Genomic DNA, 24,036 nt, shown 5'->3' on the forward strand with positions numbered 1-24,036 from the left:
TAGGTAATAAAATAAATTTATGATAAGAAATTGGAGATTAAAGGAGTCATCTTGTGTACCATTAAACCCCATGGATTATAAGAGTCTATTGATACGGAAATGAATTTGTTTATTGAGTTCAGTGCCTATTGTCATTAAAATTAATAGTGTGTTTTACAGAGGGAAACAAAAGAGGTTTTGCTGCCTTCATGATTTATTGCAAGCAGAGCAATACAGCTGCATATGAATGTGTACATTAGCTTGAAACAAATAAGACACTTGAGAGGTGAGTTATGTCAAAAATGTAAACTAGAAAAAAGGAGATGCATACAGTTTACTCAACTGAGATTAATATAATGTCTGCATGTTGGTAACAAAACATTTTGGTTGTATGTAATCAATGGACTGTTTCACAGATATAATTTCATTTCAACCCTAATGACACAATGTTTCAGCAGTCTTTCCACATGAATTCCTTGACATAATAACCCCAGAATAATCCATCTATGGATAATGCTATACCTGGACTCTTCCCTCGGCTCTGGCTAATCACTTCAACCCAGTTCATAGAGGCTTCAGGACCAGTGGAATGATTTTCTCTCTCCTTTCTTCCCCTCTGTCCCTTGATCTAGCCTTTTTTCCTTTTGTTTCACACACACAGTTATAGCCTTGAGAGGGTGAGGGAGAGAGTGAAAGAGAGGCCCTGGGGTCGAGTCCTGAAACTGCCTGCTATGCTCTAGTTAGGGCTCTTTAACTAGGGCAGCTCGGCAGTGAACGCCGGGCCACTCAGCTCTTCCAGGAGACACCGCGGTCAAGCTGGGGGCTGAGCCAGTAGAGGCCCCTTTAGGCTCCATGAGCCTGCAAATATAGGCTCTGCTGACAAGGACACTGATCTTGAGCAAAATCTCGTTTTCATCCGTACAACAGGAATTTATCCTTGCACAGCGATATATACAGACATCTATGTATAGTAGACAGGCCTTGAAAATGTCGCCTTTACATTTTCAACCCATTTTCAATATTCTTTTTTTTTCTCTCCTGTTTCTATTCAGGCCAATCGGGCAACGACAGGCGCCGTCTGGAAACATGCTAATAATATTTTCGGTGTAATCATTTTCTGTTACATTCATCAGCTCAAAAGCTTTCTGGCCATGTTATCAAGCTTCTCCTAACATATGCTGCAGACAGCAGCATTTACCGTCCTTGAGAGTCTGTTTCCAAGCAGTCACATCATTTGTATGGGAGGCAGAGAAGAGAATATAATTGCATGTTTCAACAATAGACCATCAGTATGCTGATTGTGGAATTTTGCAGATAAAACGATTGCCCTTCCACCAGCCATGATATGACAATTCTACAGAAAAATGTATATGGAAATTTTATACTGTATATATTAATTCACATTCCTTAAAAAAAAACACAGGTCTGTTTTCACTTTATGTACGTACGCACAGATGACTGATCTTTGTGGTAAAGCCCACCTTACTCTTGGGAATTATGTTGCATCAAGTCTCATCCAGACACCCTATCCATCAGCGGTAATAATATATTGCGGTCTTCATGGTATCTAACTGCATTAACACAGCTCATTGTGTCAGCACTTGGTTAGCCACATTCGGCATCCGCCTGTGCTCGTGCTAAACATGTAATTTGAGGTGCCTGGTGCCTCTAAGCAAGCAAGCGGGCGTGTGGGGGTACGGTGGCTGAGGAGGGACAGCTCCTGTCTGCCGTAATGAGGGCCCTTTTTGCGTGTGCGTCGGCGTGGCGGAGCCGCGCTGCAGTGAGTGTGTAATCACAGGTAATCAGGTTGCCGCTCCGACTCCTGACAGAGCTTCTGCCTCTGACGGCGCTCAGCCCACAGCCCGCTCCAAATGCAATGAGGAGCTCAGGGTCACAATCTACTGCGCCACTCCCCCCATTTCACTCCCCCCTCGCTCTGGGTTATGGATATATGCATGCACATACAAACACACACACACATACATTCACACACTTTCTCTACCGTCTCTGTCTGTCTGTCTGTCTGTCTCTCTCTCTCTCTCACACACACACACACACACACATATTTTGTCTAATTTCACAATCATGTAGTCTTTTTTCTCTCTGCTCCTTTTCTCATTTTGTGTCCCTTTTCCCCTTCTTTCCTATCTCCCTCTCAAATCTCCCCTCCCTTTGCATCTCCTCACTGTGTCTATGTGTGCTCACAGTTGCACCTAACAACAGCTCTAATGGGGAGAGGAGCAGATGAAACAGCTGTTTACACGTTTGCAGGAAAACAGTAAGGCCTGCCAGACCTGAGAAGCCAAAGCTGAGTGCCACCACGGAGGTGAGAGAGCGGTCGCAGCGATCTCGGCACGTTCGCAAGCACACACAAGCAGTGCCAGTGGGCATCTATGGCGGTGAATGGTTCCGGGATCGCTCTACGCGTTGCGCTGCCAAGGTTCGATGTACTCCAGCCCCAGATGGCCAAAGATATCCTCCTCGGTTTTGGCCGGCAAAAATACATCCTGAAGAGAGAATAAAACGTTTCAATCAAGAGGGAGAAGGAAAGGAGAGGAGAGGAAAGAGAGAGAGAGAGAGAGGACTGGGTTACAGCTAATGCAACATTGGCTCTTAGCCAGGGTGCTGCTAAAGTGTCACTCTTAGTCACATTATATTTTTAGAATCACATACATCAAAACATCGTCACACAAACCAAATGTAGCAGATCAAACCAAGTTGAGTTTCTCAAAATACTCTAAACACACTACAGGACAATGACACATGTAGTATAAGGACAAGAGGAACAGCTCCACTACTTTATATCATTTAATCTTATTAGAACCTTCCAAAGTGAGAAAATGCTTCACAATATCTCACATGGAATTACATGTTATTGCATCATGATTTCTACAAGCACTTAGTCCTTTTTCATTTAATTGAGATCTAGATATATAGCACCTAAGCAGATGAAGTATAAAGTGGGACTGATGGGTGGAAAGTGGTTCATCTGTCCCTCTCTCTCACTTTCTCTGTCTTTCTCTCTTTCTCTCTCTCTCTCCCACTGGCTAATCACTAATCATGACCATGCCAACCTCTGCCTGTCATGGTCAGGGCTTTCATGCATGATGGAGCCACATCTCTCGTCTGGCATGATGGACTTAATAGCTGTCTGTGCACATCTCAGCACACACGGTGATCAGCGCCAAAGAGCTTGCGTGACCCACCACACACACACGCACGCGCACACACACACACACACACAGAGTTGAGCATCCATCAGTGCCCTCTGTGCCCGCAGATGACGCTTACAAATGAAAACAAAACACGGTGTGACCTTGCACTGCAACCAGGAGGCTTTTCTCTCAAGGCGAGAGTCAGCCATTATGGATGGCATCCTTGACCTGTCACCACATGGGCCCCATGTCAAACTGACTTTGTCCTCCTGCCACAGCAACAAGGCTGATCTATACATATAAAATATATAGCATACATTCTACTCTAAAATAAGTTAATAAGTTACCATCCATACCTCCTCTCCAGCCAAGCCAGAAATGATGCATGAAAGCATGGAAGGATTGAAGTTGTCTGTAATCGCAGTGAAACAACTTGTGCACTTGATGGAGAAGTTATTTACATTACAAACAATGACAGAGGAAGAGGATTCAAGTCAGTGGCTGCAGGACTTCAAGATAGTGGGTGCACATCTTTGACCAACAAGACACACAAAGACATCACCAGGGATGAAAGCGAGACAACAACATTCGACTCCGTATTTCTTCTTTCCATTTCCACCTCTTTATTGTGGAGAAAAAAAAATGTATAATTAAAACAATTTGACACAGAGGATGTCTGATGATGAATCTAGATGAGGCTTCTCCCCCCAGCAGCACCATTAGTCCGCCCAGCAACCCGCCACATCACCTTGGTCTTCCCACTGCTTGCGCGCCGAGGAGAGAAAACAGCCGCGGCTCTTGGGGCCTCTCCACAGAGGAGAGGAGAGCAGCGTGACTTTGATTAAGAGCTCCAGTTGCCTGTCAGCCGTTACCGCGAGGCTGACAAAAGTGATAAGCGCGAGTTGTTGAGTCATTCCAGGGAATTCCAGCGTTCTCACGGAAATGAGAGAACAAAAGATATCAAGTGGGATGCACTTTTTGTGAGGTGACGTTCAAATAAAATTGAAAATAGCATTGGTGCTGACATTAACTCGGTGAGGGAGGAGGGGAGAACTATTGTGTCATATGAGCTACTGGGATTTTAGTGTTTCAGAGCTAAGCCTTGGGTTTCTGAAATAGCCATGTCTAAATACCCCAGCATTTCCTGTCATAGATGATGTTAATTAGGAGGAGATTAATTACATTCCTGCCTTCCTCACTGATCAGTGTTCACTGCAACCCAGACCAGCACACAGATCTGTGCACACATCTCAGATAAGGTCACACGGAGCCTTCACACACATCCACTTAAGATTCAGATTCTCAGATCACCCAATTAGAGCTTGCTATATGAACCAGTGTGTTCTCCAACATGACATACATTGAGTAGCCTCGGGCTCCAGTGCACTTGGGGGTGGGTTGAACAGAGTGCCATGAACAAACAAGTCCCCAGTGGTGGCCATCCAGCTGCACACATGACCTATGGCTGTGCTACTGTAAGTAAACCATAAGAAATGTCTGGTTAGGGGAGTCAGAGGTCAATTTAAGTATAGATAGACAGATAGATAGATAGATAGATACTTTATTGATCCCCAGGGGAAATTCAAGAAGTAAAGAAAAAAATCCACAAGTAAATAGCCTGTGTCAAAATTCTTCCGAGTTTGAAATCAGTTGATCAGAATTCTACACCGACACTACCTTTTTTAGTGTGTTCTCAGTCTGATATTATGCTTTTATGGAGGCTAGCAAAAGAGATGGTGAATTCCCAACTGATATTAGCAGGGGCAAAATGCTAGGAGAAGAATGTGTCTGTCGAACATTCCTTTTATGCCACCCTCTCATCTCTCTCTGTCGCTCTGTCTCTGTCTTCCACTCTCTATCTCTTTTTCTCAACCCCCCCCCCCCCCTCTCTCATGTCATGTTCTACGTCGCATCTTTCTTGTGCGCTTTGCTCTCACTCTCGTGTGCCTTCTTTTGTCTGTCCCCCCCATCGCTTCCCTTTCTGCAGCCCCAAAGCTGTAATCATGCCGGGGTGGGTGTAACGTTCGTCAGCGAGGCCCCTTCTGAGTGCGTGCCCACATCTGAGACGCTGGCATTCGGAGAGCGGGTGGCAGGGTTATTGCCTTCCCCAATTTCACTATTTCAATAGATTACATGGTGTCAGCGAGCCAAAGGACTCACACAGTATCAGAGAAGCTGTCAGAGCCGGGCTATGTCTTAGGGGCAAGACTATGTTCACATTTTTTGACAAATTTGTGAAGGACCCCGGAGCGTGGGGGGAGCACTGAATAAGTCAAGAGAAGTTTCTTAAGACAGATTTCTCAGGCAGCTTCCGTGGTTCATTTTATGCATGCCATAAAGCATTCCGCTTTATATTCCTGATGAATATAAGGGGCATTAATCAGTAATAGCCTAAGCACTGGATCAAATCTGATGGAAGTATTATAATAAAACTCAAGACAAAATATAAAAAACTGTGTACATCATACGTACATACAGTGCATATCATTTGACACATCACACATGGATAAGCAGTGCTGAAGAAGCTGATGGCATAACATTAAATACATCATTCAATGGAACTTAGCAGTAGGCTGAGGTACACAGAATAACACAGCACAAAAGAAAATTGGTTGAGGCTGCAACAGGAAACTATGAGTGCTGCCATTGTTCTCCCAACAACACCTCTGATTTTTTTCCACCGTGGATTAGCCTACGCCTGGCAAGCGGCAACATCTCCCAGCTCAACTGACCCCCGCTAATTGCCTGAACTCTGGTACTGTGTGAAACGTGCAATCAGCTGCACATACAAAATCCCCCATTTGGTGTGCAAAGCTCCCTTTGTGTGTTGCATGCCTTCCTTTTTGCCAGCAGGAGGAAATTCAGTTTGTAGGCTTTTTGTAAACTGAATTCCGAGCACTGCTGGACATAGTTCTGGGAGCTAAGGACAGCTCATGACTGTGGGGAGGTATGAAAGGAGCCCTGTGTGTTTTTTGTCACCTACTGGCCCTACAGAACATGTTTCCCTACAATTATGTTCCCTAGAGGTAGACTCAGTGGTGTAGTTTACGTGATACGCAGGATTATGCAGTATACCCACTTAAAAAGCATCATCATCTCAGTATACCCACTTAAAATACCCATTACAGCTAACACGACTACACCACTGGGTAGACTTGTATGGAAATAGAAATCCAGCATAACAAAAGGATCTCCTGTTTTTTAGAAAAGCAATAAATCAACTAGTTTTTGTTATCGTAAGAGGTAGCTTCAGAAATACGGTAAATGGGGTCTGACAGTCTGAAAGTCCCAGAATCCTACAAATGCTGTGAAAGACACAAACAACAGAGGAGTGTGTGCGGTGATCTGTCTTCATGTGAGTGGAGCGTGTGTGTGTGTGTGCGTGTGTGTGTGTGTGAATGTGTGTGCATGCCTGCGTGCGTGTGTGTGTGTGTGTGTGTTGCTTCTGTCTTTCCCTTTTATAGCTCTTGTCATTGGTGTGATGTTGGGTGTGATAGCGCACTAGTCAATATGAACTTCAGATCGTCACAACATCTGCCTCAGTTCTACTTTCCATGTCTCTCACATCAGCACCAAAGCCATACTCTCTGATGGATAGGCCAGTCAGTCAGCTACTTCACTTTGTCAGTTACTACACTTTGTATCAATCTTTTTCTCCACTCTCTCTGTCTCCCTCTCTGTCTCTCTATCTCTCTTGGAGGAAAGAAAGCACTCACCTCTTGGAAAGAATATTAAGAACAAACACAGACAATGCATTCTGGTCTATTGTCCTTGAACCAACGCATATGTTGCTCATTGTACCATATTGATAGAAGTTTTGGCACATGCATAATAGAACACACCCATAACAGCTTGTGGTCTAGCAGGATGTTTCTGTAATCACTGTATGCTCTTTTGAAGCACACAACTGAGGCCAAAGCACTGATCAAGGCCAAACAATTCCAGACTCAATAACTACCGATCAGTTGGGAACTATTCTCTTGAATTTCCCCTGGGGATCAATAAAGTATCTATCTATCTATCTATTTCCCCATTTCACAGTCATATCATCTCTAATGGAGAGTAAATAATTGACACAAATGGGAGTTGATTTGATCATATACAGTGTAGCACCTTCTCCTCTAGCCTTAGTCTAAAGACTGGACATGACTGGACGTTGTTCCAAGTTCAAAAGATTTCAGCTGACATGAATCTGGACAAGTGATGAGGACTGGTGCTGCTGCTGCCTCCACACCCACACATCCAGCTGAGGAGTGCCGAGGGACGTCCAGATCTGTTCAAAGCCGGCACCCTTTGACGCTCAGGCCAGGCTAGGACATGCCATGATGAGAAAAGGCTCTCCACAAAAGGACACGTCACAGCTCCCCTACGTCTACCGCTGGCAGTGGAAACACTCTCTTGACCAGACTGAACTTTGCAGCGCACGCAGATGATCTCGTTTTCTCTCTTTCTTTCTCTTTCTTTCTTTCAATTCAAATCAATTCAAGTGAGATTTATTAGCATGACAAATATTTTTGCATTGCCAAAGCAGAACATTTAAACATACATTTACAGTGATGGTCAAAAGTGTTGGCACCCATGCTAAAGTTGACTGAAAATCATCTTTTGGAAATTGATCTTAATGCCTTAAGTGAAAAATTAGGAAATATCTAACCTTTAAGGACACCAATTTTCTTAGTGAATGAATAATGTATCATAAATAAATAAATGTTCTTCCTTAAAATACAGGGGTCGTAAGTATTGCCACCCCTATGTTAAATTCCCATAGAGACAGGCAGATTTTTATTTTTAAAGGCCAGTTATTTCATGGATCCAGAATACTGTGCATCCTGATAAAGTTACCTTGGCCTTTGGAATTAAAATAGCCCCACATCATCACATACCCTTCACCATACCTAGAGATTGGCACGGTGTTATTTCAGTTAGCCTATTAGAGGGTTTGATTTGCATTGAGCTCAATGAGCATCAAACCAGCTAATAGGCTAACTGAAATAACACCGCGTGTTCGCGTGTGCATGTATGGTGTTTGTGTGTGCCTGTGTATGTGTGGTGTGTTCTTGCACAGTGTTTGCAATGATATGGATAGGTGCCGTATAGAGGTAATATTTATTAACCACTTTCTTTCTCTCTCTCTGCTAATGTAACAGCATGGCTCGTATTCTGGTAGCAGAGATGGATGTGCAACACCATGATCGAGGCAACTTGCAATACAATGCCAGATGGAACTGGCGCTCTGAAAGAAAAAAAAAAACATTGCAAAAGTTTGTGTATCATGTCGTCACCTTCCTAAAATAATGGCATGAGTAATTTTTTCAGGTTTTTCAGAAAACACCAAAAAATTGAGTGATGATGATTTGTCAAAAAATGACTTGTGCCATTATTTTAGGAAGGTGACAATGTGCGACCATGTTGGATTTGTTTGTTTTAACAACATAGTGGAGTGTTACTTTATAGTTAGCTGCTAGGCTGCATTGCACCCCTATGATGGCTCTTCCAGTGCAAACAGAACACCCCCTTCCGTCTGTGTACGTTTCACGAAAAACAGAAAGGCAGAATAACAGCACAGTGTTCTCACTTTGAACAGGCTGTTGAAAAGAGGCTTCTCTCTCTCTACACAGTTACCACAAGCTTTTGATATACCTGGAGAAAATGACTGAGCATTACAATTTCCCGGCGACGCGGGTGCTTCAAAACTGTTTTCACATGCAGCCTGCAAAGCACCCCCTCGTGTTTGAGTTTATCTAAAATGCTAGCAGGTATAACCGGCTGTGCGTGGCTTTTGTGGTTCGGATGAATCACACATTCTTGAGGGAAACAGATGAAAGGGAGAAGAACCGCCCGTGCGCTCATTCAATCGGACGGCCCGGGGGTCAAGCACGGTCGTGGGGTAAATACAGATACAGTCTGCCTCCCGCTTGGTTGACTGCACTCTCCACGCTTTGTTTTTAAGGGCTCTGCCGTGCGTTTACTGCCGGGCGGGAAACAGGTTGTTATTAGCAGGGAGGTGATGAATGAAAAAGCCGTTTGATCGGTCCTAAGTTAATCTGTCTTTATAGCCGCTGAGGGGGGAAAAGGGCTGACAGAGGCAGAAAAGTACGAGTCGATTAAAGCTTCAGCTATCCTATGGCCCTATAAAGCAAGGCACACACACACACACACACACACTCGAACAGACACAGTGCCAACTCCCCAGTGAAAACAAGTGCATGGGCACAATTTTACAATTTGGGTGCATTCTCTCTTTCTCTTTCTCTTTCTCTTTCTCTCTCTCTCTCTCTTTCTCTCTCACACACACACACACACAAAGACAGACAGACACAGAAGCAAGAAGCTACCGTTACCCCTCCAATCAATCCAGCAATTACTGCAAGGCCCATAAAGCACTCTGTCCTCAGTAATAAGATCTAGCTGAACTGCTTTTCCACATCAAGGATTCAACCTCTCTAATCACTCAAAGGTATATAGCCGCCTCCTACAGTCCAATAACTGGGCCCCTCTAATTACCAGCTGACAATGATTTCATAAGTCAGGTTCATTATGAAGCCTGATTGTTTGGCGTTCTCTTTCATGTGCTTGGACACCTGCCCCTGAGTATTATGGGAAAAAAAAAAAGATAATTAGCGTTGACTTTGTAAAATGCTAAGAGTAGTCACATTGGCCGCCAAAATGTAATGTGCAAGAAAAAAAAGAGAATTTTTAGACAGCTCTTCTCTTGGAAAGCTTGCACATTTGACTGAGCAATTTATCACTGCCTATCCCACGTCTTTTTAATGACTTTTTATGTTTTGACACCCCCCACCCCCACCACCACCAACCACCCCACATCCACCCCTACACACACCTTATTCAGCAAGCAAGTTCTAAAAGAAGAAAATCAGACGTGATGTTCCTGCCAAGTCAATATCACCGCTGTGAGACTTCAATGAAAGTTGGAATTCAATAGTTAACTGGGTGCTGAGCTGTTTCTTTTGCCTGTGTTTATCACTGTGCGTGTTCTCTCTGATACTCCCTCTTATCTTTAGTGAGGGAATGAAAAAAAAAAGCGCTGCCTTCTCTTTGCCTGCCATGGATGAGACCAGACAGAATTGCAGAATTGTCCTCTAATGATAACAATAAATTAACTTTCTCTGCTCTACTGGAGCCGTAAATAATTAATTGGTTTGTTCAGAGGAGGGAGTTGGTTTTGCATGACCAAATCACTTCCTGCTCCGCTCCAGACGCTTGGCTCCGATGCTGCCTCATCAGCTGTCAGTGCATTTTAGCGCCGTGCAGAATATGAGCTTTATTTGGCCACGTCTGGGGATGAATCAACACATTTTGAACTCAGCGAAAATGGAATGTGAGAGGGAAAATATCTGCTGTTTAGTAGGGAATAGCAACTGTGTTTTGGGTTGCATTGTGCATATGCCAGTTTTGGTGTATCTGTCTGAGGCAATACTGGAGCACATTCATACACTGTGTGAACTGGAGCTGGAAATAAGGGCCTCTCAACATAACTTCTTTTTCCAGAATACCATAGTGATCAGTCTTTATATTTGAAAGCCATCACTGATTACATATTCTGATGACCATCTTAGAGCCAATGCATATCGGACTCCCCTCAGATCTGTAATCAGCCACAAGCTAGTTATCCAGTCTAGTATCGACCAAGCAGGCCCAAGAGGCTGACTGCAAGCCATTATTTTAATTGGTGACACTGGGATCTGATGGAAAGTGGAAGGAATAAACAGTCAATAACAGTAGCTGCACTATTGTACTGTATGCATGCTGTATGAATTGAACTATATGAACTGTACAGCACCCTCCACATCTATTGCTACTCCTGGTAAAGATGGGGGGAAAGAGGTATAAAAAAGTCATCTTTTGCCATTTTATCTGAGTTTCAAAATGAGGAACAATGACGAAAAATCCAACATTAAAGGGAAGGTAATTTGCTCTGAGAACAAAAGCTTTCTCATAAAGAAATTCGGTAACACTTTACGGTAAGGATACATGAATTATCATGAATTCATCACTATTCATTCATTCATGTGGTTATCACTACTCAAATTCTGATTTGAACACAACTTTGCAGTTCTCTAAACACATGTCATGATTCAACACTTTAGTTGAGGGGCCACAGACATGATGCACTCATGAGCAATTAACCTTAAATTAATGTAATCATGATGATCATGCTTAAGAAATCATAAACCATAATGATGTACCCATCGTACCTAATGCTTTAGTTGATGTGTTGTACATGCATTTTGTCTGTATGCTACTGTGACCTTGAATTTCCCCTGGGGATCAATAAAGTATCTATCTATCTATCTATCTATCTACTTTTTGTGTGGTGGGGGCACTTAAATCTGACTTAAATACCAGTGTCATGATGGAGTGGCATAGTGTTGTCCAGAAAATCTCCGACCTGGAAAGATGCAGACATCACAGAGCTACTGTCCATGAGGGCAGACAGCATTGTGATAGAACACATGAAGGGAACGGCAAGAGACACGTTGATGTAGCCTACAACCGCATCGCAAGGCCAAAGGATTTCAAAAGACCAAATCATCATAAGCAGAAGGCACTGAAAAGGCAGTAGCCTACAGTGACGTCGTTGACGACAATAACAGGAGTATTTCATAAATTGTTAGCCAACACGGTCGGTTTTCTGTTCATTGATAGCCTTCTCATGACCTCACTGCTGAGCCCGATATTTGTTGAGCATAAATATGCCTAGAGAAAATGAAAACGAAGAAAACCCAACTTTGTTACAAGCTCCTCACGTAGCCTACAGTAGCCTAAATGCAATAGACACATAAAACCATGAAAAAACGAACTACTTCACCACTACTTTGTGTGTGTGTGTGTGTGTGTGTGTGTGTGTGTGTGTGTGTGTGTGTGTGTGTGTGTGTGTGTGTTGGTGTGTGTACACAGGGTGTGTGTGAAACGTCTAGTGCAGTAGTGTGGAGGTGCTTGTAGTTAGTGCATGCTGCATGCTGCTTTCTGCTTGCAACTTTCTGCTTTTAGCTACCGCCGCTGGCTAGCCCCCTCACAGGGGCTGAAAAGAGGAGCCGAGTGTGTAAGTCTCCTCTGCCAGTACACAGCCTCTCCACCACCAAGACTTTTGCAGTGCCTCCTCGCGGCCACACATGGTAACTGGGTACCTCGCAGTCCCAGGCTAAACTGCAAGGGATCTCGGAGCAGCAGTGGGCCCCAGAGATGTGGTGTGCAGGCCCACCATACAGTGGACACGCCCTGACGCCCGTCAATCACTGCCCCAGCTATGGGTAAATAGCCCCACTGCCTTGAGGGCAGCTTCTTGGGCCAAGGCTAAGGGAGCACACCCCAACAGAAAAGCAATGCGCTGGCGGTGCGCAACAGACGGGCCTAAACAGAACTAGGTCCCGGCAGCCTCCTGCAGCCAGGATGAGGAGCTGGTCGTCCTGGGCCCACCCATGCCACCAGACCCACCTCATCATGGCGAAGATAGTGCTACTGGGGAGAGCGCACCCCCTATAGCACTTTAAAAAATTCCTTGCGCAAGTATCCAACTCTGACCACATTACCTGGATCTACCCCTGGTTAAAGTCTGGCGGTGATGGGGTGTCTGACGACGGGGGCAGGTTTGAATAGACTGGGAGCTCCTAGTCAGACCCCTGCATGTCAGCGGCACAGGGTATTGGTGGCTAACAGCTGGGGTTGAGTGGCGGCTGTTCTTGGCAGACCCTTATGCGACTGACCAGCCCTATTCAGGGACCGCACTGCTCACCTCAAGCTGAGGAAGGGCCTAGAAAAGGTGGCCTAAAAAATGCCCACTCAACTCATACCTGGACAGGATAACGCGCCTGTCGGGTCATTCCACTTCTGCGGTTGAAACAGAAGAAACAAATCCTACAACCTTAAACTGGCAACATGGAACATAAGAACTCTCCTGGACTCCTATGGCAGGTCTGAAAGACCCCATAGAAGGACAGCCCTGATTGCAGCCGAGCTGAGCCGATGATATCGACATTGCTGCCCTGAGTGAAACCAGGCTCCTTGATGAGGGGTCTCTAATAGAGGAGAGCATGGGCTACACCTTCTACTGGAAAGGCTATCCCCCAGGTGGAGAACATCTGCATGGTGTGGGACTAGCTATTAAGAACACACTACTGCCAAGGCTCACTGAAACACCTGTCGGCATCAGTGAAAGACTGATGACCCCTCGTATCCCCCTGGTGAAGAACCGCTATGCCACACTGCTAAGTGTGTATGCTCCAACTCTACTATCTGACAGTGAGTCTAAAGACTCTTTTTACCAGACACTGGATGAGGCTCTCCACCAGATCCCCTTGGGGACTTCAACGCTCGTGTTGGGAATAGTGGAATATGGAAAGGAGTACTTGGCAGGCTTGGGGTTGGTCAGGCCAACTCAAATGGCATGAGGTTACTTACCATCTGCTCTGAGCACAACCTGACCATAACCAACACCATCTTCCAGCAAAAGACCAAATACAAAACATCATGGATGCATCCACGTTCCAAACATTGGCACCTGATTGATTATGTCATCGTGAGACGTAGTGACATCAGAGACGTTCTCATAACCCGGGCCATGAGAGGTGCAGAATGCTGGACAGATCACCGCATGATCATGACCAAGGTCCTCATGAAAGTGCGCCCCCCCCCCCCCCCCACCATGCGAAAACGTGGACCCGGTAGGAGGCACCTAGACTGTGTCCGTCTGGAAGACACCACTACAAGGAATGAGTTCTGTCGCTCCCTGGCTGAGAAACTAGAGGAGCTAGAACTCCTTCTGATGACAATATTCCTGCAGAACTGCTAAAACAGCTAAAACCTAAAAGAACTGCTAAAACCTAAAAGAGGGTATCTCTACACAAGAACACTACACCGTTACATCACCAAGGTTTGGGCTGATGAAAACATCCCACAGCAATGGAGAGATGCCAGTATTGTTACCATATATAAAAGCAAAGGGGATAGGGCCATTTGTGGAAACCACAGGGGCATATCACTTCTTGCTGTGGCAGGCAAGGTCCTGCCCAAGGTGCTGCTACAGAGGCTGATCAATGACATCACAGAGTCTATGCTACCGGAGTCACAGTGTGGATTTAGAAAGAACAGGAGCACAGTCGACATGGTCTTCACAACCCGGCAACTCCAAGAAAAGTGCAGGAAACAACATAAAGACCTGTTTATGGCATTTGTGGACCTCTCCAAAGCCTTTGACACGGCAGAGAGATCTCTTGTGGGAAGTCCTCCACCGGATTGGATGCCCCACTAAGTTTGTCAACATCCTTCGTCAGTTCCATGATGGAATGACTGCTAGGGTGACAATTGGAGGTCAACAGTCAAGTCCTTTCCCTGTCCGCACAGGGGTAAGGCAGTGGTGTGTACTGGCACCAGTGCTTTTTAACATCTTCCTCATATGTGTCACCCAGCTTCTCCACAAGGATATTGAAGACAACAGTGGGGTGACAGTAGCGTACAGGCTGGATGGTCAGGCTCTTCAATATCAGGAGGCTGCAGGCAACCACCCAACTGCACAGAGTGAGGATACTTGAGCTGCAGTATGCAGATGACGCAGTATGCAGTATGCACTCTCATATCTCACTCTCCACAAGACCTCCAGTCTGTCCTAGATGCAGCAGTGAGGGCATACAGCAGGATGGGTTTGACCATCAACACTGCCAAAACAGTGGTAATCTGCCAATGGAGTGCCAACATCCCACCCACACTACCCATCTTCACAATTGCAGATGAGAAACTGTGAGTTGTTCCATCATTCAAGTACCTGGGGAGCATTATCTCTGAAGACAATAGTATTGACAATGAGTCAAGTCAAGTCAAGTCAGATTTATTTATAAAGCGCATTTAACATGCACATAGTGCAATCCAAAGCGCTCCACAAACAAGACACATAACAACAAGACAAAAGATGCCGGATGGAGCGGCGTAGTCGCCAGCGTACCCATGACATCAAGACAAGACAAATAGGCTACATTTAAAAAATAACAAATACAAAAAAAAAATGCCGGACGGAGCGGCGTAGTCGCCAGCGTACCTGTACCCGTACCCGTAACTGACAATGAGGTCCAGAATAGAATCAAACAAGCATCAGCTGCCTTTGGGAGACTCCGGCGGCGTGTTTTTCAGAACAAGAACCTTCATCTCAACACAAAATGCAGACCGTCTTCCAAGCGGTCTGCATCACCACCCTCCTCTACAGCTGTGAAGCCTGGGTTACTTACAGCCGCCACATGAAGTCCCTGGAACACTTCCACATCTGCTGTCTTCAGCGCATCCTGGGAATCACTTGGCGTGACAGAGTGCCTCACACTGAGATCCTCAACAGAACAGGCTGCAAGAGTATTGAGGCCACCATCACCCAGCACCAACTGCGTTGGTTGGGGCATGTGATAAGGATGCCCTACAATCGTCTGCCCCACAGAGTGCTATGACCAGCTACACCAAGGCCAGCGTTCTGCTGGAGGCCAGACGAAACGATTGAAGGACCAATTGAAGACAGTGCTTAAGAAGTGCAAAATCAAACCAGGGGACCTGGAGAGCATGGCTGCTGACCGCAACATCTGACGGCAGTTATGTCTAAATGGGACCCAAGCACTAGAGGAGGAAAGGACAGTCAAGAGACAACAAAGAAGGCTCAGGAGGAACACACCCATGACTGGCGCCAGCAACACCAATACCATGTTTACATGCCCTACCTGCAATAGAACCTGTGGATCCAGGATAGGACTATTCAGCCATCAGAAAGCTCACCGTTAAAAGACAGAAGTGGATGTCATCTTCAGATTCGATGAACAACCACAAGCAGTGTGTGTGTGTGCAGGGTGCGATTTGTGTAAAAACCAGAGGGGGGGATGATTTTGAATAAGTTTGTAACCCCCCCCCCCCCCCCCCAAAAAAAAAAAATTAAAAAAATGAACAAACGATTCATAGCCTAGTAATGTCATGGCTAATAATACCGTATATTATTTTTGCCACCTTTGTAACATTTTAGTTTTAGTTTACCGTGGTGTATGACTTTAAACAGCGAGTGTGCTTGGTATGATGATCAGCTCCTCTAATGCAGGGTAGGACTACGTTTTGACAAGCATACAAATTCACCTTGTTCTTGCCCCATCTGAAATGACTTCTCTACTTTTGCTGCCTCCATCCTTTCTGTATTTGTTGTGTAAAAAACGTTGTATATTTATGGCACTGAAGTCTTAAGTTAGTGAATTGGCTAACAGTGTTAGTTGGTAACCAAATAGCCTACACATTGCGCTACACGCTGCGTAGGCTACGTGCATTCTCTCTCCTGCTGATTTGCGTTCAGTAGCCAAGTGCGTAATATTGCAAAAGTTGAAAAAATAAAAGTGTTTATTGTAGCCTACAGAAAATAAATAGCCTATCATACTGTCAGTTAATTGCCTACAGTGCAGTGAAGAGTTTGGAGAGTAAAGTTATAGGAAAATAATTTACGAATGAAAATAATTTACGAACCAGAACATAAAGACCATGAAGCTTCTATTTCTTGCAGCTGTTAAAACACCCGCTAGATAGTTTAAATAGGGGAGACCGGGGTTGGTTGTCACAATTTTTACTCATGCATGAATTGCTCATCTTCAAAAACTCTTTCAGCAGTAATTCCTACATGTCACAGGGTATGGGGTTGGTTGTCCCTATAAAGTTTCAATGGGATTTCAGTGATAAAATGGGATCTTAAAAAATGATGTGTAACTTTTTCGTTTTTTAAGCTAGAAACTGCAAATAAGTTTTAATATGAATACCACCCCTATGATAGTTGTCATCAATGCCCCTTATGTTTAAACAATGGGATTAAAGGAGGTGATCAGTTACTTGAATTGTCTACTGTGTTGAGAAATAAAATGAAATCATTTTCCGTGCTAAAACCTCTTTATTATCATGTAAGTTGCCAACAAAGTTGCAAACACAGTGACAACTGTGTCTCAGTGACAACAAACCCATGTGACAACCAACCCCATGAGCTATGTGACAACCATCCCCAACTGACCTCTTGACAAAGATGTTAACCTAGCTGCCACATGGCTTTAACTTGATAGCTAAAATATGACTCAAAATAAAGCTACTACCTTTGGCTTTTTAATGAGTGTTTTGTTTTTGAACTACTAATATCCTACAAGCTCTCAATACAAAAACAACACCAACATGAAAATTTACTCTGACCCATGAAATTTAAAAATTGTCTCCTCACCTCAATGCTGTGTGTCTGCTCAGCAAAATTCCTAGTGCAAATGAGTAAGCTATCAAAGGGTAACAGTTTGATATCAAAATTTTACCACAGCATCACCTAGTGTGCCTGGAATAAGCAATGTGACAACCAACCCGTGAGACAACCAGCCCCGGTCTCCCCTACCCACCAACATTCGTTTTTGCAGTAGGCCTACAGATTATTTCTAAAAGTTATTTGTCTACTACTGGCTGATTTATCAAACGAGTGCTTTCTCGTTCGTCCTCCGCAAACTACAGGTGTTTCGGTAGAGAGCCATTGAATAAGCGGTGCCAAGCAATTTCTGTAACACTTTTTGTGACATTCAGCAAATATCTCCTTATTCAATGTAAGTTCCTTCGGACAATAGGCCTACGTTCTACTCTACGTGCAGTTGTCCTCCATCTCAGTTGCATCAGTTTTCTAATTTTGAAGGTTCTAAAACATTATTATGCTTCACTGAATCCTTCTCGTTTTCTTTCATTTGTCCAGCTAACTTTTCCATTGAACCTAGCCATTTATGATGGATTACACACTCGACATTCTGAAATGTCCTGCACGATCAAGGCCAAATTAAGTTATCACGCAGCCACTGTGTCAGCAGCATCAGTGCTGACGGTGACGGTGCGTTTCTGATGTCAGATTATTATGTAGGCTAGCCTACTAGACTGTTCTCACGTTGCAGCGCTTTACTTATATGAAGTAGCATTAATCAATATGAGGGGCAGAGGGGGATAAATGTTGTCCCCCCCGACGATAAAAATAATTTAGCAGAGGTAGGGATAGGAAAACCAGAGGGTGGGAAATCCTCACCATCCCCCCCTACAAATCGCACCCTGTGTGTGTGTGTGTGTGTGTTCTGATATCATTAGTGAAGCTGAGAAATGATGGCACCATTTGGGACTCGAAGACAGCGACACAGGACGACAAGTGATGGCAACTGGGCATAACAATGCATTGACTAAGCGTCCAATTAGGATGGAGGGCTGCATGTGTGTGCGTATTAAATCTCATTTCAGCAAAGCTGCTCTGTCCCTCTGCTCCAACCAAGTGGGACAGAAATGGGGCTAATTTTGATTTAGGCAGCTGTGTTGTGGTCTGTATAACTAAACATGCTCAGGCTTTTTTTCTGGGTTATTACCACACATCTAGCCACTGCAACACTGAACATCATTCCATTGAGGAGAACATCATTTGATATTTTAATTTGAGTGATGACCAAGCAAACATGCCTACCTGAAAGCAAACATGAATACATTTGCAAGCAAAAAATGCTAATATTGTAATAATTTACAGTATGCATATTATTTAATAGTTATGAAAAAATTAGTGCTGTGAGTTAAACGCGTTATTAACGGCGTTAACGTAAACCTATTTTAACGGCGTCAATTTTTTTAATGCGAGATTAACGTTCTTTTTGGTTAAACAAACTTTGTAGTTTTTTCACATGCTGTTGCAACAACTAGTAACGTTAGAACAACTACAACACCATACTGGATTTAGCTAGACCAGAAACTAAACAATACGCACTGACGAATGGAATGGAACGTTGTATGTGCTGCACGTACACGCCCCCTTTTAGGGAAAAGATGACTGATATAATGGAAACCTATGCTGCATCAAAGTGGGGAGCGAAAAGGGCTTATACTTACTACATCTTGAAACAAACGTGAATAAAAGGCACAAAATAAGGTAATAAGGTGTAAGTTATCTGTGTGTTTATGGGATTAATGTGATCATGTTCCTATGGTTTGCTCTTTCTAGTTTACAGGAGTGTCACGAATGTAGGCACAGTCAAACTGCCCGTGGCTGACCATAACTAAGTTCAGCAAGCTTAACTTTACATGTCATAACATCAACTTACTAAACATAAGTCACACATTCATTCTATCACTTGTAATATGAACGTAGCCTATTTCCTACAACTACAGTAGGTGAGATAATTGGCTATGTTATACTGAAGTTCCACAGTTAGCTAGCTAGCAAGCTAACCGTTTTGCATGGGATATTATGGTAACGGCTCCCACACACAGCTGCGTGCTTCGCGTTGCTGGAGACGCATCCCATTCACTTTACATGGGCTCACGTGATCCGTTGCCGAACTGAATTGTGGGTCCGTCGCGTCGCGTTTCTCCCACCGCTCGCGTTGAGGAGTTCAGCTGTTGCTGCACCGACAGACGGCACCGGCCAATCAAGCCAATCTACGGATGGCACCAACCAATCACATTACGGTTTTACTTCAAGTAATTTGCATAGCTACCGTCGGGAACACCCACTGGCATGCATTGACGGAACGCAGCTGTGCGTGGGAGCCGTAAGTGTACATGCTAAATGTGTTCTCAACATGGGGTATTGCAAACGAATTAGGTTGGTAATGTACATAGTTTCGACATGAGTAAGTTACATAAACATAATTCTTCATAACTGCCGTGTTAGTAAAATGATTGAATGTCCTGTGAATTAAAAATAGATGTAACATCAACGTGTGATTACTAGCTGTCTATCAATGATATAATGTTAACTTGTTTTCCTCTAAAATGGGACGTGATGCAGATTAAATGTATCTTTATGATGATGCGCCGTTAGGCTACGCAAAGGCATGCTGCACACACTTGTTTGGGCTTACGAGCCGGCCAAAGAGTAGTAGCCTAGGCTGACGCATTAAATGTGTGCCGCCAAAGATTCTTTCACCGTCACACTTGTTGTTGTTATCAACATTCCTCTTTGGCTGCTACTATTTGCGATGCACTCTGCTTTCGACATTCATTTACATTAGATTCCGCACACCAGCATCGCACTTTGGCGCCGTGTAAATCACGATTCAGTTATATTTGGTCGACGCTGCTCCATAAAATCCATTGTTCATCCAGTGTTTGCCTGTTAAAAACTTCGGCGCTTTTGTGTGTGGCAAGTGACAGTGCACCATAGACTGTAGGCCTATAAAATGGCAATGCATTCATGTTGAAAACTGCCTTATTTTCAACTGAACTCAAAGATAATGAATATAGTATGAATATAATATTTTCTGTTTGTTATGCCCTTTATAATGTGTGTAGGCCTACATTTTGTGCACGCACTTCTGCGGTAGCATTTATTTCAGTTTATATCAGCTAAATTTCTGAAGAATATTGTGTTGCCTCAGGTCTGCTGCACATCTTTTGAAATTTGATTTGAAATAATTAAATAGACCTACGTCTTAAAGTTCAGTTAGTAAAGTAACTTGCTTTGCTTTCATTTGAATCCCAATCAAGATACACAATAATTGCTTTATTGTTAATATGGACTCCTGGAAAGTTCAGAAATGCAAAATAATAGAATTTTAACCATATGATAAAATATGTGATTAATCGTGATTAACTATAGGAATTCAGCGATTAATCGTGATTAAAAAATTTAATCATTTGACAGCACTAGAAAAAATTCTTTTAATTTGCTTATTATTTCCTATTTGTTTGTAATTTCCCATTTCCTACATTTCATTTAAACCCAAGGTCCATGATCCATGGGATCCATTCCCAGGGTAGAGGTATTGATTACATGCATGCATTTACTGCATTGTAAGCAACTTCAGATAAGTGAGTGTGACTAAAAATAACTAAATGAAACGTCCTCTGAGATAAACTTTTATAAAGCTGAGTTATGTGGCTCATCTGTCACAAAATCTCTCTTACTTTCCTATTATGCCGAAGTGATGGATGATTAAAAGGTTCCCACGTGTACTAGAAAAGAGAGTTCCCCTTGGGAGAAGTTAAAGAACCCCTGCACCTAGATGCAGCTTTTGCCGATGTCGGAAGCGATTGCCGTGATCTCACCGCAGAGGACAAAGGGATGCCGAGCCAGAAGCGATGGAGAGCCAAACTGCAAGCTGATCTCAGCCGGACCCGCCGCTGTCACCACAATCAGTGTGTCAATTAATGCTGTCTGACAAGCAGACGGAACGTGTGAGGCCAACCACTGGCATCCTCTCATCAATAATAAAACACCTTCATCTTTTCTCCTACCCATCTCTCTGCCCTCCATCCCTCCCTCCTTCCCTCCCTCCCTTTCTTTCTTTCTCTCCCTGGTCTTCTATCTTTAATCTACCCCCATTTCTTTTCTCTCTCTATGCCCTTTCTGCTCCACTCCGTTTTTTTTGTACTTTATAATAATGGGCTCGCAGATTGCAGGTGTTGGATCTAGAGGGACAATAGCCGGGCAGAATCTTCTCCTCTTCTCGCTTTCAGCGACACAAACAGAGAAAGAAGCGCTGGCATGATAGATTCTAAAAATACTGCACACTCCCTTCAGTTCTCTCCTCTCCCTGTGGAAAGTGTGATAATGGGTGTGTGGGAAGATGGAACTGAGGGGATGGGTAAAGAAGGGTGTCAGAGGGAGAGGGGGAGAAGAAGAGGAAGAAAAGGAAAGGTGGGAGGGAGAGAGGGAGAGGGAGGATGAAGAGGACTATGAAGGCTTAAATATTATAATCATTTTTTTTTTTTTGTGGTGGAAAAGAAAACAATTAGCGTAAATGTTACGTCTTTAACTTCCTTTTATATCTATGGCAGCTGGATCTCTCTTCTCTGAAGCTTCTATCTCAATCTCACACTATCACTTTATCGTTTCTCCACGGATCAAAACTGTTTTGTGAGGGACTAATCTCGCCCTAAAAAAATAGATAACTGGCAGATAAGCAGAAATGGATACAACATGGTTTCAATGTGTCTGGCACAGATACTGAAGGGGAAAATAAACGCACCAATTTACAGAAAAACTACAGAAGCAGGACATCTGACAAAGCAGAGATTTAGTTTCTCATCCAAAGTTTGTCTGTCAATGTAGAAACGAAGCATGGAAAGTTGCAGTGGCACACAATCAATAGCTCAATCAACTCACTCTCATTTGTGCCGTCATTGAATTCCAGTACTCTCATTCGTTAAGTCTCTCATTCATTCATTTGCCCGGTCACACCCTCTCTCTCTCTCTCTCTCTCTCTCTCTCTCTCTGTCTCTCCCTCCGCCTCATTCTCTGTCCATCTCTCATTTCACACAATTAACCTGAGCACTCTTCCGCTTCCACCCTTGCCACTGGGCCATCACCTACCACTTTAACACCTCATCTGTCAGCCATCACTCCTGCCTCATAAATTTTACAGCCCTCCGCCCTTCCTCTCCCTCTCCCACTCGCCCCTGCTACACCACCCTTAATTGTTTCCCTGACCTCAGCCTGAGAAAGACAGAGGCACCAAAACGACTGTAGCTCAAAATGAACATCACCGAACCATAATATGCTCCTGGGAGACAGTGCCCTTGAACACTAAGGCCCATGTAAAAGGATTGCCAGTGAGATGATTGTTTCCTATGCATACTGCTCCACTGCTCAGTGTCAAACATCCAGGCAAGAGGTCAATTCATGACTGGTCACACTGTTTGTGCGGGCATTTCAACGTCATTTTAATGTAATTTAGGTAATACAACATAGATCAGCTTGTGTGAAGTCAAATCAAGTCAACTTAAAAAATCTCTGAAGGAGAACATGAGGTGTTAACCAATGGGGAGTCATCTCTGCATTATGTCATCGATCTAAACCAATCTCCAATCATGCGTCTTAGGGCATTTTTGCCAGCCTTACACTATATAAGGGTGGCCTGGAGATTCCAGACCCTGGTAATCTAGAAAGATTAAGGGTCTGGCCACGAATAATGTAATGGCCCAACTCGAGGGGCGGCACCAAGCGTGCATTTGAAAATCTCTCTGCACGCAATTGGATAACACAATACAACCAATGTTTACTGACTGATTCCGGACTTCAATGCAATTGGATAACACTATGACCCGCCTATATCAGATACACACCGATGTGATTGGCTCCCCGTGATATAAGTGGCAAAAGTAACGTGCATCATTACTCAATGCCAGAGTGTCTCGCAGAGCCTATTCAAATTCTGCTCTTGCGAGAACTCTGGATTTTCCAGGGTAATATAAGGGTATAAACTAGTCCTCTTTTAGACATTCTGAAGCGACCAAACAGCCAGGTTCAGGGCATCAATGAGGCTAGAAAGGGTTAATCTATTGTGTTCTTTAGACAACAGAGGTAATACTAGTAACCTTACATTCTCTTTCAGTCGAGTTTACTTGTTAACTAATGGGAACACGTATAGTTCTTGATTCATTGAGAACACATCAGGTGCTACTGCACTGCACGCACACGGCAGGTAGAAGGAAACGACAGTACAGCACAGGCAGAGATCTGAGGAGTGCGGTGCGGCGTCAGAACACAGCGGTTTGCAAGCACTGGAGTGGTACTCAAGGACACAAGACCGGGAGAGTGTATAAGAAGACACTAGGATCAGTTTTAGGTGTGGCACACATACTCGGTGTTTTTCTGCTGCTCAACAATGTTGCACAAGCATTACACCAAAGATTGTTAAGGCGGAGCAAGATACTTCGTCGTAGTTCATGTCTATGGGCGCGAAATGGGGATCGAATCCTGTCTGCATAAAGAGGCGTGTCGATGACGTATTGATGAGCGTACGTTGCAACCGGCCAACAGCAACGGCATAAATAACCGGCGCACACCTGATATAAGGTCGATTTTCTCCGGACTGGAATGTTCAAAAATGCTAAAAATGTACCTGAAATGTTCAGAAGAGTTTGAGGATCATGAAAACGTGCACGAAATTCACAT

General features: G+C 44.0%; 1 protein-coding gene across 2 annotated transcripts in view; it reads right to left on the minus strand.

The window, feature by feature from the left end:
- Positions 1-229: 229 nt before the first annotated feature.
- Positions 230-24,036, minus strand: part of dntt (deoxynucleotidyltransferase, terminal) — an 85,198-nt gene continuing 61,391 nt past the window's right edge. For both annotated transcript variants that reach the window (XM_076285987.1, XM_076285986.1), the window contains exon 11: positions 230-2,486. In XM_076285987.1, the coding sequence (XP_076142102.1) occupies positions 2,400-2,486 (87 nt within the window). In that variant the 3' untranslated portion in view covers positions 230-2,399. The remainder of the gene's footprint in view (positions 2,487-24,036) is intronic.

The sequence above is a fragment of the Alosa pseudoharengus genome, unplaced genomic scaffold, assembly GCF_046254945.1.
Source record: "Alosa pseudoharengus isolate Yale_2024_CS ecotype anadromous, Long Island Sound unplaced genomic scaffold, YU_APseudo_1.1 YU_APseudo_1.1_scf_15, whole genome shotgun sequence".
NCBI lineage: Eukaryota > Metazoa > Chordata > Actinopteri > Clupeiformes > Clupeidae > Alosa > Alosa pseudoharengus.